The following is a 15079-nucleotide window of genomic DNA, read 5'->3' on the forward strand; positions in this document are numbered from 1 at the left end:
GATCTACAGGGTCCAAGTCAGCAGCTCACATTTTCACTCACATAATGAGCAAACTCTTGAGAGTCCCTTGGACTGCAAGGAGGTCCAAAGAGTCCATCCTAAAGGAGATCAGTCCTGTGTGTTCATTGGAAGGACTGATGTTGAAGCTGAAACTCCAATACTTTGGCCACCTCATTCAAAGAGTTGACTCATTGGGAAAGGCCCTGATGCTGGGAGGGACTAGGGGCAGGAAGAGAAGGGGATGACAGAGAATGAGATGGCTGGATGGCATCACCAACTCGATGGACATGAGTTTCAGTGAACTCCCCGAATTGGTGATGGACAGGGAGGCCTGGCGTGCTGCAATTCATGGGGCTGCAAAGAGTCGGACATGACTGAGTGACTGAACTGAACTGAATGAGGAAACAAGAAACCTCTGCCCTCTCTCCTGGTGTTAGAGGAGGCCAGGTGGGAACCTTGGACTTGCACCCTACATGGCAGTAAGGGAGGCCTGATTAATGAAGGAGTCCAATAACATCCTAAGTCTCAAGATATAAAAGCTCAAGTGTCTGAATACAGTTGAAAATCCTTTATCAGACCAAAGACCAGGTAAACCTCAAAAGAGAAAAAGCAATCAACAGAAGACAACACTGAGATGACACAGATACTGAAATCATTGGATGATGGTTTTTAAAAATCTAGTCCGATTGGTAGAACTAGAAAATAGATTATTAGAAAACCACATGGATTGACAATATATTGCAGATGGCAGAATGATCAATAAGTTTGACTTAAAAATAGACTGAAAAGAAAATGGACCTAACTTCAAGGACCTGTGGGAAGATATCAATGAAGGTTGAATATGAAGTTGAAAATAAAGAATAAAAGATCAAAAAAAATAATGGCTGAGTTCCCTGTGCGATCATTTTCTGATGGTCTAAATGGAAAGGAAATCCAAAAGAATGGGGATATGTGTATATGTGTAGCTGATTCATTTTAATGTACAGTGAAACTAACACTATATTGTATAGGAAATACACTCTAAAAAAATTTTTTTAAATAATGGATGATAATTTTTCCAATAGGGCATATGACTTAGTGACTCACCAAAAACAACAACTACATGCTAAAACTGCTCAGTGAATTCCAAATGGGATGGAGCCAAAAAACTTAATGTCAAGATACATCATAATCAGTTCCTGTTGTGTTGTTCAGTCGCTCAATTGTTTCTGACTCTTTGCAACCCCATGGATTGTAGAAAGCCCGGCTCCCCAGTCCTTCATTAACTCGCAGAAATTGCTCAAAATCATGTCCATTCTGTCGATCATACCATCCAACCACCTCATCCCCTGATGTTCCTTTTCCTCCTGTGCTTAATCTTTTCCAATATCAGGTTCTTTTCCAATGAGTCAGCTCTTCTCATCAGGTGGCCAAAATACTGGAGCTTCAGCTTCAGCATCAGTCCTTCCAATGCATATTTAGGACTTACTTCTTTTAGGATTGACTGGCTTGATCTCCTTGCAGTCTAAGGGACTCTCGAGTCTTCTCCAGCACCACAGTTCAAAAAATCAATTCTTTGGTACTCAGCCTTCTTTGTGCTCAAACATTCACATCCATACATTTTGCTTGAAAAACCATAACTTTGACAATATGAACCTTTGTTGGTAAAGTGATGTCTCTGCTTCCTACCATGTTGTCGAGGTTTTCATAGCTTTCCTTCCAAGGAGTCTTTTAATTTCATGGCTGCAGTCAGCATTCACAGTGATTGTGAAGCTGAAAAGAAGGAAGTCTGTCACTGTTTCCATTTTCCCCCATTTTTGACATACACTGATGGAGCCTGATACCATGATCTTCGTTTTTTGAATGTGGTTTTAAGCTAGCTTTTTCAATCTCCTCTTTCACCATTATCAAGAGGCTCTTTAGTTCCTCTTTGCTTTCTGACATTCGTGTGATGTCATCTGTGTATCTGAGGTTATTGGTATTTTTCCTGGCAATCTTGATTCCATCTTGTTCTTTTTCCAGCCTGGTATTTTGTGTGATGTTCAAGTAGCAGGGTGACAATATAGCCTTGACATACTCCTTTCCCAATTTTGAACTAGTTTGTTGTTCCATTCCAGTTCTAACTGTTGCTTCTTGACCTGCATACAGGTTTCTCAGGAGGCAGGTAAGGTGGTCAAGTATTCCCATCTCTGTAAGAATTTTCCACAGTTTGTTATGATCCACACAGTCAAAGACTTTAGTCAATGAAGCAGAGAGTTTCTTCAATTCCTTTGGTTTTTCCATGATCCAACGAATGTTGTCAATTTAATTTCTAGTTTCGCTGTCTTTCTAAATTTAGCTTGTACGTCTCAAATTTCTCAGTTCACATGTTGTTGAAATTTAGCTTGAAGGATTTTGAGTATTACCTTGCTAGCATGTGAAATGAGCCCAGTTGTCTTGTGGTAGTATGAACATTCTTTGGCATTGCCCTTCTAGAGACTGGGATAAAAATTCACCTTTGCCAGTCCTATAGCCACTGCCGAGTTTTCCAAATTTGCTGGCATATTAAGTGTAGTACTTTCACAGCATCATCTTTTAGCATTTGAACTAGCTCAGCTGGAATCCCATCACCTCCACTAGCTTTGTTTGTAGTGATGCCCACTTGATTTCACTCCAGGATTTCTGGCTCCAGGTGACTTGTGGTTATCTGGGTCATTAAGTCCTTTTCTGTACAGTTCTTCTGTATATTCTTGCCACCTCTTCTTAATACTTTCTGCTTCTCTTAGGGGCATACTGTTTCTGCCCTTTACTGTGCCCATCACTACATGAAATGTTCCCTTGCTCTCTCTAATTTTCTTGAAGACATCTCTAGTCTTCCCCATTGTATTGCTTTCCTCTATTTTTTTGCATTGTTCACTTAATAAGGCTTTTTTTATCTCTCCTTGCTCCTCTTTGGATTCTGCATTCAGATGGGTATATTTTCCTTTTTGTCCTTTGTGCTTTGCTTCTCTTCTTTTTTCATCTCTTTGTAAGTCCTTCTCAGAAAGCCATTTTGCATTGTTGCATTTCTGCTTCTTGGGGATGGTTTTGCTCACTGCCTCCTGTACAAAGTTACAAACCTCCATCCATAGTTCTTCAGGCACTCTCTCAGATCTAATCCCTTGAATATTTTTATCCTTTCTGCTATATAATCCTAAAAGACCAGAATGGTCTAATGGTTTTCGCTGCTTTCTTCAATTCAAGTCTGAATTTCACAATAAGGACCTCATGATCTGAGCCACAGTCAGCTTCCAGTCTTGGTTTTGCCAACTGTATAGAGCTTCCCTATCTTTGACTGCAAAGAATATAATCATTCTGATTTCGGTACTGAAATCTTATGATGTCCATGCGTAGAATTGTCTCTTGTGTTTCTGAAGAGGGTTTTTGCTATGACCCATGTCTTCTCTTGTTAAATCTCTTTTAGCCTTTCCCCTGCTTCACTTTGCACTCCAAGGCCAAACTTGCCTGTCATTCCAGGTTTCTTTTTATTCCTACCTTGCATTCCAGTTCCCTGTATGAAAAGCAGATTTTTTTGGTTTTGATGATTTGATCTAGAATGCAATATAAGTCTTCATAGAACCCGTCAACTTCATATATTTTGACATTAGTGGGTGGGTCATAGACTTGGATTACTGTGATTTTATGTGACTTGCCTTGGAAATGAATGGAGATAATTTTGTTGTTTTTGAGAATGCACCCAAGTACTGCATTTCAGACTCTTTTGTTGGCTGTGAGGGCTACTCCATTTCTCCTAAGGAATTCTTGCCCATATAATGGTTATCTGAATTAAATTTGCCATTCCTGTCCATTTCAATTCACTGATTCATAAGTCTTGAAGTCATAATGAGTAATATATATATATATATATATATATATATATATATATATATATATGTCTAGAGCTTTGTAGTATAGTCTGAAGTCAGAGAGTGCTGTTCCTCCAGCTCCATTTTTCTTTTTCAAGTTTGCTTTGTCTATTTTTGGCCTTTTGTGTCTCCATTCAAATTTTAAGGTTGTTTTTTTTTTCCTAGAGTTGTGAAAAATTGCCATTGGTAATTACATACGGATTGCATTAAATCTGTTGGTTGCTTTTGGTAGTACAGTCATTTTGACAATATTGATTTTTCTAATCTAAGATCGTGGTATATCCTTCTATCTGTTTTTGTCATCAATTACTTTCATTAGTGTACTACAGTTTTAAGATTACACATCTTCTGTCTCCTTAGGTATATTCTCCAAAGAAGACATTTAGATGGGCAAGACACCCATGAAAAGATGTTGATATCACTAATTATTAGAGAGATTCAAATCAAAACTACAGCATGATATCCCTTAACATGAGTCAAAAGAGCTATGCTGGCGAGTATGTGGAGAAGGTAACCCTCCTTCACTGTTAGATACAGCCACTACGGAGACAAGTATTTACATGCCTCTGAAAACTAAAAATAGAGCTACCATATGACCCTGCAATCTTGCCCCAGGCATGGATCTGATGAAAAACTTGGTCTAAGAGGAAACACACAACCTAATGTTCATTGCAGCCTTGTTTGCAATAGTCATGATATGAAATCAACTTAAATGTACATCAACAGAGAAATGGATGAAGAAGATGTGGTACAAATATACAATGGAATATTACTCATCCACTAAAAGGATGAAATAATGCCATTTGCAAAAATATGGATGGACCTAGAGAGGGTTATACTGAGTGAAGTTAGACAGAGAAGGAGAAAAATTGTAAGACATCCCCTATATATGGAATCTTAAAAGAAATTTTGCAAACAAACTTATTTGTGGAACAGAAACAGACTCACAGACTTAGAGAAGGAATTTATGGTTGCCAGGGGGAATGATGGGAGAAGAGACAGGGAATTTGGGTGGACATGAACACACTGCTATTTTTTAAGTGGATGACAAATAAGGACCTACTGTATAGCACAGGGAACTCTGTGGAATGTAATGTGGCAGATTTGATAGGAAGGGAGTTTGAGTGAGAATGGTCACATGCATATATGTGGCTGAGTCCCTTCTCTGTTTACCTGAAGTTAGCACAACAGTGTTAATTGGCTATATGCCAATACTGATTAAAAAGTTAAACAAGATACATCATGTTCAAATTCCTGAAACTTACAGAAAAGAATCTCATAAACAGCTTTATATATATGCAATACTTATTTGGGATAAATATTATGCAATATGTATTTGGAAAAAAGGATTCAAGCATCGGTGGCAATCTCATCGATGAGCATAGAGCCAGAAAGAAGTGAGAACATTTTTCCAAAGCTGGATGAAAATAATTGTCAACTCCAAATTTTATATTGTAAATTATCCTTTTGAATTTAGAGAAAGAAAGAATTTCCCGAACAAAGCAAAACTGAGAAAATTTGTCTCCAGCAGAACTATACTTAAGAACTTTTCAAAAGAAAGCAAAACAGAAAAGGAATTGAGATTTTAGAAGGGAGTTTTTGTTTTTTTTTTAAGAAAGGGTAAATATAATAAGAGTATGATTTCCCTGTTGATTCTATTATAGTTGTGCAAAGTTGTCATCTGATATGGTGCTCAATGTATATAGAGAGGATACTAGAGACATTTATGTTAAAAATGTGGAGACGAGTTGCCAGTCCAGGTTCGATGCATGATACTGGATGCTTGGGGCTGGTGCACTGGGACGACCCAGAGGGATGGTGTGGAGAAGGAGGAGGGTGGAGGGTTCAGGATGGGGAACACATGTATACCTGTGGCAGATTCATTTTGATATTTGGCAAAACTAATACAATTATGTAAAGTTTAAAAAATAAAATTAAATTAAAAAAAAACACTAAAAAAAAAAATGTGGAGAGAACCAATAAATCTAAATGGAAGTAAGCATTTCACATTTCATCTGAGTTGGTAAAATGTCAGCAACAGTAGGGAGTGAATAACTACCTGCTGCTGCTGCTAAGTCACTTCAGTCATATGGGACTCTGTGTGACCCCATAGATGGCAGCCCACAAGGCTCCCCTGTCCCTGGGATTTTCAAGGCAAGAGTACTGGAGTGGGGTGCCATTGCCTTCTCCGAATAAACTACGTAAATGTATCTTAATATCTCGAGAGACTAAGAAAACCATGCAAAGACGTATAATCAAAAACAATGCAGATCCAAGTCAAATTATTTTATAATGTTCAAAAATTCACAAGGAAGTCAAGGAAAGAAAAACGTTGAAAACTGAAGGAAACACACACAAAACAAATAAGAAAATGGCAGACTGTCCTTAATAGTTAATAAGTCACTTTAAATATAAATGGTCCTAAATGCATCAATTAAAAACCTGAAAATGGCAGGGTAGGCACCTAAACAAGACTCAGCTGTATGTCGTCTAAAAAAAAAAAAGTCTCTTCAAACATGAAAACATGTTCAAGTGGTGATTGCAAAAATTACACACTAGGCAAAAGTTAACTTGAACAATTAGAAGTCGCTAATATATATGGAACAACAGACTGGTTTCAAACAGGAAAAGGCTGTATATTGTCACCCTGCTTATTTGACTTATATGCAGAGTACATCATGAGAAACACTAGGCTGGAAGAAGCACAAGCTGGAAACAAGATTGCCAGAAGAAATGTCAATAACCTCAAATATGCAGATGACACTACCCTTATGGCAGAACGTGAGAGGAACTAAAAAGCCTCTTGATGAAAGTGAAAGAGGAAAGTGAAAAAGTTGGCTTAAAGCTCAACATTCGGAAAACTAAGATCATGGTAACTGGTCCCATCACTTCATGGCAAAGAGATGGGGAAACAGTGCAAATAGTGTCTCACTTTATTTTGGGGGGCTCCAAAATCACTTCAGATGGTGATTGCAGCCATGAAATTAAAAGACGCTTACTTCTTGGAAGGAAAGTTATGACCAACCTAGACAGTAAATTGAAAAGCAGAGACATTACTTTGCCAAGAAAGGTTCGTCTAGTCAAGGCTATGTTTTTCCAGTGGTCATGTATGGATGTGAGAGTTGGACTGTGAAGAAGACTGAGCGCCGAAGAATTGATGCTTTTGAACTGTGGTGTTGGAGAAGACTCTTGAGAGTCCCTTGGACTGCAAGGAGATCCAATCAGTCCATTCTGAAGGAGATCAGCCCTGGGATTTCTTTGGAAGGAATGATGCTGAAGCTGAAACTCCAGTACTTTGACCACCTCATGTGAAGAGTTGACTCCTTGGAAAGGACTCTGATGCTGGGAGGGATTGGGGCCAAGAGGAGAAGGGGACCAGAGAGGATTAGATGGCTGGATGGCATCACTGACTCGATGGACGTGAGTCTCAGTGAACTCCGGGAGTTGGTGATGGACAGGGAGGCCTTGCATGCTGCAATTCATGGGGTCGCAAAGAGTCAGACACGACTGAGCGACTGATCTGATCTGAATTATGTTAAATGTCTTAGAAATTTGCATATTACAAAGAAATGATTACCAAACAGCAAATTAACAGCAAATTGAGTACTGACAAGAGCAGAGTTCAACCATAGTACAGGAACAGAGACCAGAAATCTGAGATGTATATCAGAGGATGTTCAAACTCCACCCAAGATGATGTGAAAGAGATAGTTTAGTGTTATCAAATTGCCAACCTCCATTGGATCACAGAAAAAGCAAGGGGATTCCAGAAAAACATCTACATCTGCTTCATTGACTACACTAAAGCACTTGATTATGTAGATCGCAACAAACTTTGGAAAATTCTTGAAGAGTTGGGAATACCAGACCATCTTACTTTTCTCCTGAGAAAACTATGCAGGTGAAGAAGTAACAGTTAGATCCATACATGGTCTATTGACTGGCTCAAAATTGGAAAAAGAGTACTTCAAGGGTGTATATTGTCATCCTGCGTATTTAATTTAAATGCAGAGTACATCATGCAAAATGCCTGGCTGGATGAAGCTCAAGCTGGCATCCAGATTGCCAGGAGAAATACCAATAACCTCAGCTATGCCTCAGATGACACCACCTTAATGGCAGAAAGTAAAGAGGAACTAAAGGGCCTCTTGGTGAAGGTGGAAGAAGAGACTGAAAAAGCTCGCTTAAAACTCAGCATTCAAAAAATGGAGATCATGGCATCTGGTCCCATCACTTCACGGCAAATAAATGGGGAAAAACTGGAAACAGTGACAGACTTCATTTTCTTGGGCTCTAAAATCACTGTGGATGGTCACTGAAGCCACGACATTAAAAGACGCTTGCTCCTTGGAAGAAAAGCTATGACAAACCTCAACAGCATATTAAAAAGCAGAGACATCACTTTGCCAACAAAGCTCCACCTAGCCAAAGCTATGACTTTTCCAGTAGTCATGTATGATTTGAGATTTGGACAGTAAGTTCCAAAGAATTAATGCTTTCGAACTATGGTGCTGGAGAAGACTCTTGAGAATTCCTTGGACTGCAAGATCAAAGCAGTCAATCCTAAAAGAAATCGACCCTGAATATTCATTCAAAGGACTGATGCTGAAGCTGAAGCTCCAATACTTTGTTCACCTGATACGAAGAGACAACTTATTGGAAAAGACCCTGATGCTGGGAAAGATTGAGGGCAGGAGGAGAAGGGGACAGCAAACGATGAGATGGTTGAATGGCATCACTGATTCAATAGACATTGGTTTAAGTAAACACCAGGAGACAGTGAAGGACAGGGATGCCTGGCTTGCTACAGTCCATAGGGTTGCAAAGAGTCAGAAACGACTGAATGACTGAACTACAACAACAAATCAAACTTTTATTATTTCTAGGGTTATTAATTCTCTACCAGAATTCAGAACTCTTCATAGATACCTTGTTAAATTCTAGAATTACTGCTTAATTTCATATTTGGGCCACTTATGCTTTGAATTAAAAGATATTTGTCAGCTTTAGAAAAAAAGGAAAAATACTATACTTATGCAATCTTGTGGACGAGACCATTCCCCTCCTAAACATCTTATAGATGCAGGTCCATCAGTTCCAAACCCTTCATCACAGTCGTAAGTAACTTCTTCTCCATATTGGTAACTGTCTTTCTTGTGAGATACAACACCATTCTGAATATAAGGTGGAAGTCCACAAGGAAGTCCTGGGAAGAAATGAAAGAATGATTTCATGTTTTGCTAACTTTGAAATTTAATTTGATGTCCTGGTCAACATATTTGGTAGTTTTACTTGAAAATAATAAATCATTATACAGGAACTTCCATGACATGGGAGGAAAGTGCAAAAATTTTTCTTAAAATTACCAGTCTGGTGTGTCCACTTGAGCAATAAATTGAAACTGAAATTACCAATATATGAAAGAAAACATCAGTGCTGCTCTAACCAATCATGAGTAATAAAAGAAAAACACATTGAGACGCCACACTTAGGAAAAGTACTATATATTGTAAGAAATTAAAAGGGACATTTTAGGGAAGACAAAAGACATTTTTTTTGAAACTTAAATAGATAGGAATATAAATAGGTTTACTAATATAAATAGTTAGGTTTAATTTTATTGCACATCTGGTGTTAATACAAAATAATTGCCAGATTGAAAAGTGATTCTCTATAGAACTAATGGAATTATTAATAACAAAAATGATTAATTTTATATGTCAAATTTGATTTAATGTATAAATATATACATTTTATTTTAATACATAAATGACGTATAAGTAGATAAATTACATGAAATATTTAGAAATCTTATGGATCGAGTCTCATGACTTTGAAGACAATTGATTAGTTTTAATGAATGGTAATGAAAATAGAGTTTGGTTTGCCTAGTGTCCTCACCTACACACTGAGGTGGAGAGCTCCACTTTCCCATTTGGCATATTATCACATTATTTTCAGATATCTCGAAGCCTTCTTCACAAGTATAACTTAACTTCGTGCCGTGTGCATACAGCCTTTGTTCATGTATTTCTCTCCTTTCTTCTGCAGAGCTAGGTGAGTTAATGGTTCCATGGTCTATTTGAGGTGGTTGAGAACATCCAATTTTTTCTGTATGAAGTACAGAGGTCAAAGAGTAAAGTACAAATATAATCTTTAAATTAAAAATGTTAAAATAATCAAATATTACTTTGGATTTTAAAATAAGAATAAAAAGAATACTCAGAACAATTTACAGAATTTTAAAACTAACAGATATTTGAAACTTGCAAGCTATTTGTCTCCATAAACACTATGCTACTACTACTTGTTCAATATGCCCTTCATCCTTTTTGAAATGAATTTCTTATTGAAATGTTGGATGTATAACAGTATGTTAGCTTCAAATGGGCTACATAATGATTTTACTTTTACATATATTATAAAATGACTAGCAGTATGTCTAGTAACAATAGGTCCTAACAAATTTATTACAATATTATTGACCATATTCTGTATGCTGTATATTACATCCCTCTGGCTTCCTTATTACATAACTGGAGTTTGTATTTCAAAATCCCCTTTATCTACTATGCCAACCCCCTCCTCCTTTCTTGCAACAAGTCACTAATTTTCTGTATCTGTATGAGCCTGTTTTCCTTTTGTTTTATTTTTAGATTCCATACATAAGTGAAATCATGTGGCATTTGTCTTTTTCTATCTGACCTACATCTCTTAGAATAAATACATCCTAGACACATCCACATTGTTGCAAATGGAAATGTTTCCTATTTTATGTCTCGGTCATAGTTCCTATCGTGCATATATATAAAACACATTCTTTACCTACTTATATATCAGTGGACTCTTTAGGTGGCTTCCAAACCTTGGTTATTGTGTGTAATGCTGCAATGAACATTAGAGTGCATATATCTTTTTAGATTAGTGTTTTTGGTTCCTATGAATAAATACCCAGTAGTGGAATAGCTGGATCATATGGCAGTTCTATTTTTAATTTTTAAAGGAAATTCCACATTCTTTTTCATAGCAACTCTGCCAGTTTACAATCCCACCAACAGTGCACAAAGATTCCCTTTTCTCCACATCTTTGACAACACTAGATGTTGTCCTTTTCATGGTAGCCATTATGACAGGTGTGAAGGGACATCACGCTATGGTTTCAATATGTTTTTCCTGGATACAGGAGTCTTGGCTGCAAGTTTTTTTTCCTTTCATTACTTTGTATATGTTGTGCCAGTCCATTATGACCTAAAAAATATTCTTCAGAAGCTGTTGATACTTGTAAGTGTCTCCTTGTAGGTAACTACTGCCTTTTCGCAGGAAGGAGAAGAGGGTGACAGAGGATGATATGGTTGGGTGGCATCACCATTTCAATGAACATGAACCTGGGCAAACTCTGGGAGATGGTGAGAGACAGGAAAGCCTGGCATGTTGCAGTCCATGGGGTTGCAAAGAGTTGGACATGACTTGGAAACTGAACAACTTTCTATTAATTAATTTTTTATTTAAATTGGAGGCTAATTACCTTACAATATTGTGGTGGTTTTTGCCATACATTGACATGAGTCAGCCACGGGTGTACCCCATCCTGAACCCCCCTCCCACTTCCCTCCCTATCCAACCCCTCTGGGTTGTCCCAGTGCACCATCTTTGAGTGCCCTGTTTCATGCATCAAACTTAGACTGGTGATCTATTTCACATATAGTAATATACATGTTTCAGTGCTTTTCTCTCAAATCATCCCCCCCTCGCCTTCTCCCACAGAGTCTAAAACTCTGGTTTTATATCCGTGTCTCTTTTGCTGTCTTGCATATAGGGTCGTCGTGACCATCTTTCTAAATTCCATATATATGCGTTAATATACTGTATTGGTGTTTTTCTTTCTGACTTATATCACTCTGTATAATAGGCTCCAGCTTCATACACCTAATTAGAACTGATTCCACTGCAATCTTTTTAATAGCTGAGAAATATTCTGTTGGGCATATGTACCACCACTTTCTTATCCATTCATCTGCTGATGAACATCTAGGTTGGTTCCATGTCTTAGCTATTGTAAACAGTGCTATGACAAACATTGGGGTTACATGTGTCTCTTTCAATTCGTTTTCAATGGGTATGCCCAGTAGTGGGATTGCTGGGTCATATGGCAGATCTGTTTTCAGTTTTTTTTTTAAGGAATCTCCACACTGTGACCCATAGTGGTTGTAGTAGTTTGCATTCCCACCGACAGTGTAAGAGGGTTCCCTTTTCTCCACACCTTTTCCTGCATTAGACTCTTAGATAGCAGCCATTCTGACTGGCATGAGATGGTACCTCACTGTGGTTTTGATTTGCATTTCTCTGACAATGAGTGATGCTGAGCATTTTTCGATGTGTTTGTTAGCCATCTGTATGTCTTCTTTGGAGAAATGTCTGCTTAGTGTTTTGGCCCATTTTTGGATTGGGTCGTTTGTTTTTCTGGTATTGAGCTGCATGAGTTGTTTATATGATTTTGAGATTAGTTCTTTGTCAGTTGCTTCATTTGCTATTATTTTCTCCCACTTTGAGGTCAGTCTTTTCACCTTGCCTAGAGTTGTCTTCATTATGCAAAAGCTTTTACATTTAATTAGGTCTCATTTGTTTGTTTTTGCTTTTATTTCCATTACTCTGTGAGGTGGGTCATAGAGGATCTTGCTGTGATTTATGTCAAAGAGAGTTTTGCCTATGTTTTCCTCAAGGAGTTTTATAGTTTCTGATCTTACGTTTAGATCTTAAATCCATTTTGAGTTTACTTTTGTGTATGGTGTTGGAAAGTGTTCTAGTTTCCTTCTTTTACAGACGGTTGACCACTTTTCCCAGTACCGTTTGTTAAAGAGATTGTGTTTACTCCATTGTATATTTTTGCCTCCTTTGTCAAAGATAAGGTGCCCACAGGTGCATGGATTTATCTCTGCACTTTCTATTTTGTTCCATTGATCTATATTTCTGGCTTTGTACCAGTACAATACGATCTTGATGACTGTAGCTTTGTAGTATAGTCTGAAGTCAGGCAGGTTGATTCCTCCAGTACCATTCTTATTTCTCAAGATTGCTTTGGCTTTTCGAGGATTTTTTTTTAATATATTTCCACAGAAATTGTGAAATAATTTTTCTAGTTCTGTGAAAAAATATCGTTGGAGCTTGATAGGGATTGCACTGAATCTATAGATTGCTTTGCGTAGTATACTCATTTTCAGTATATTGGTTCTCCCAACCCAGGAACATGGTATATTTCTCCATCTATTTTTGTCATCTTTGATTTCCTTCATCAGTGTTTTATAGCTTTCCATGTATAGGTCTTTTGTTTCTTTAGGTAGATTTATTCCTAAGTATTTTATTCATTTCATCACAGTGGTGAATGGGATTGATTCCTTAAATTCTTTTTCTGTTTTCTCATTGTTAGTGTATAGGAATGCAAGGGACTTCTGTGTATTAATTTTATATCCTGCAAATTTACTATATTCATTGATTAGCTCTAGTAATTTTCCCATGGTGTCTTTAGGGTTTTCTATGTAGAGGATCATGTCATCTGCAAACCATGAAAGGTTTACTTGTTCTTTTCCAATCTGGAGTCCTTTATTTCCTTTTCTTCTCTGAGTGTTGTGGATAAAACTTCCAAAACTATGTTGAATAGTAGTAGTGAGAGTGAGCACCCTTGTCCTGTTCCTCACTTTAGGGGAAATCATTTCAATTTTTTGCCACTGAGGATAAGGTTTGCTGTGGGTTTATCATATATGGCTTTTATTATGTTGAGGTATGTTCCTTCTATGCCTTCTTTCTAGAGGGTTTTTGTCATAAATGGATGTTGAGTTTTGTTAAAGGCTTTCTCTGAATCTATTGAGATAATCATATGTGTTGTTTTCCTTCATTTTGCTAATGTGGTGTATTACATTGATTGATTTGTGAATATTGAGGAATCCTTGCATCCTTGAGATAAAGCCCACTTGGTCATGATGTATGATCTTTTTAATATGTTGTTGGATTCTGATTGCTAGAATTTTTGTCAAGGATTTTTGCATCTGTGTTCATCAGTGATATTGGCCTTTAGTGTTCTTTTTCTTTGTCTGGTTTTGGAATTAGGGTGATGTTGGCCTCACAGAATGAGTTTGGGAGTTTACCTTCTTCTGTAATTTTCTGGAAGGGTTTGAGTAGGATAGGTGTTGAAAAGAAAAGTGAAAGTGAAGTTATTCAGCCGTGTCCAACTCTTTGCGACCCCATGGACTGTAGCCTACCAGGCTTCTCCGTCTGTGGGATTTTCTAGGCAAGAATATTGGAGTGGGTTGCCATTTCCTTCTCCAAGGGAACTTCCCTACCCAGGATTGAATGCAGGTCTACCACATTGCAGGCAGATGCTTTACCCTCTGAGCCACCAGGGAAGGATAGGTGTTAACTCGTCTCTAAATTTTTGATAAATTCACCTATGAAGCCGTCTGGTCCTGGGCTTTTGTTTGCTGGAAATTTTTGATTCCAGTTTCTATTTCCATGCTTGTGATGGGTCTGTTAAGATTTTCTCTTCCTTCCTGGTTCAGTTTTGGAAGGTTATACTTTTCTCAGAATTTGTCCATTTCTTCCAAGTTGTCCATTATGTTGGCATATAGTTGCTCATAGTAGTCTCTTGTGATCCTGTGTATTTCTGTGTTGCCTGCTCTGATTTCTCCATTTTCATTTCGAATTTTATTGATTTGATTCTTCTCCCTTTTTTTCTTGATGAGCCTGGCTAATGGTTTCTCTATTTTATTTATCTTCTCGAAGAAGCAGCTTTTAGTTTTGTTGATTTTTGCTATCATCTCCTTTGTTTCTTCTTCATTTATTTCTGCCCCAGTTTTTATGCTTTCCTTCCTTATACTAACCCTGAGGTTCTTCGTTTTCTAGTTGCTTTAGGTGTAAAGTTAGGTTATTTATTTTTCTCTTGTTTCTTGAGGTAATCTTGTAAAGCTATGAACCTTCCCCTTAGCACTCTTTTTACTGATTCCCATATGTCTTCGGTTGTTGTGTTTTCATTTTCATTTATTTCTATACATATTTTGATTTCCTTTTTTATTTCTTCCATTATTTTGTTGGTTATTAAGAATCATGTTACTTAACCTCCATATGTTTGTATTTTTAATAGTTTCTTTTTCCTGTAGTTGACATCTAATCTTAATGCATTGTGATCAGAAAAGATCTCTGAAAGGATTTCAATTTTTTTGAATTTA

At 37.4% G+C, this 15079-nt stretch overlaps 1 protein-coding gene across 1 annotated transcript in view; it reads right to left on the reverse strand.

Moving 5' to 3' along the window:
• The window catches only part of LOC129654239 (complement factor H-like), a 143035-nt gene that overhangs the window by 79995 nt on the left and 47961 nt on the right, over positions 1 to 15079 (reverse strand). Inside the window, 2 exon segments of the mRNA XM_055583756.1 lie at positions 8896 to 9069; positions 9765 to 9974. Coding sequence (XP_055439731.1) covers positions 8896 to 9069; positions 9765 to 9974 — 384 coding nt within the window.

Source organism: Bubalus kerabau, chromosome 5 (genome assembly GCF_029407905.1).
Source record: "Bubalus kerabau isolate K-KA32 ecotype Philippines breed swamp buffalo chromosome 5, PCC_UOA_SB_1v2, whole genome shotgun sequence".
Classification (NCBI taxonomy): domain Eukaryota; kingdom Metazoa; phylum Chordata; class Mammalia; order Artiodactyla; family Bovidae; genus Bubalus; species Bubalus kerabau.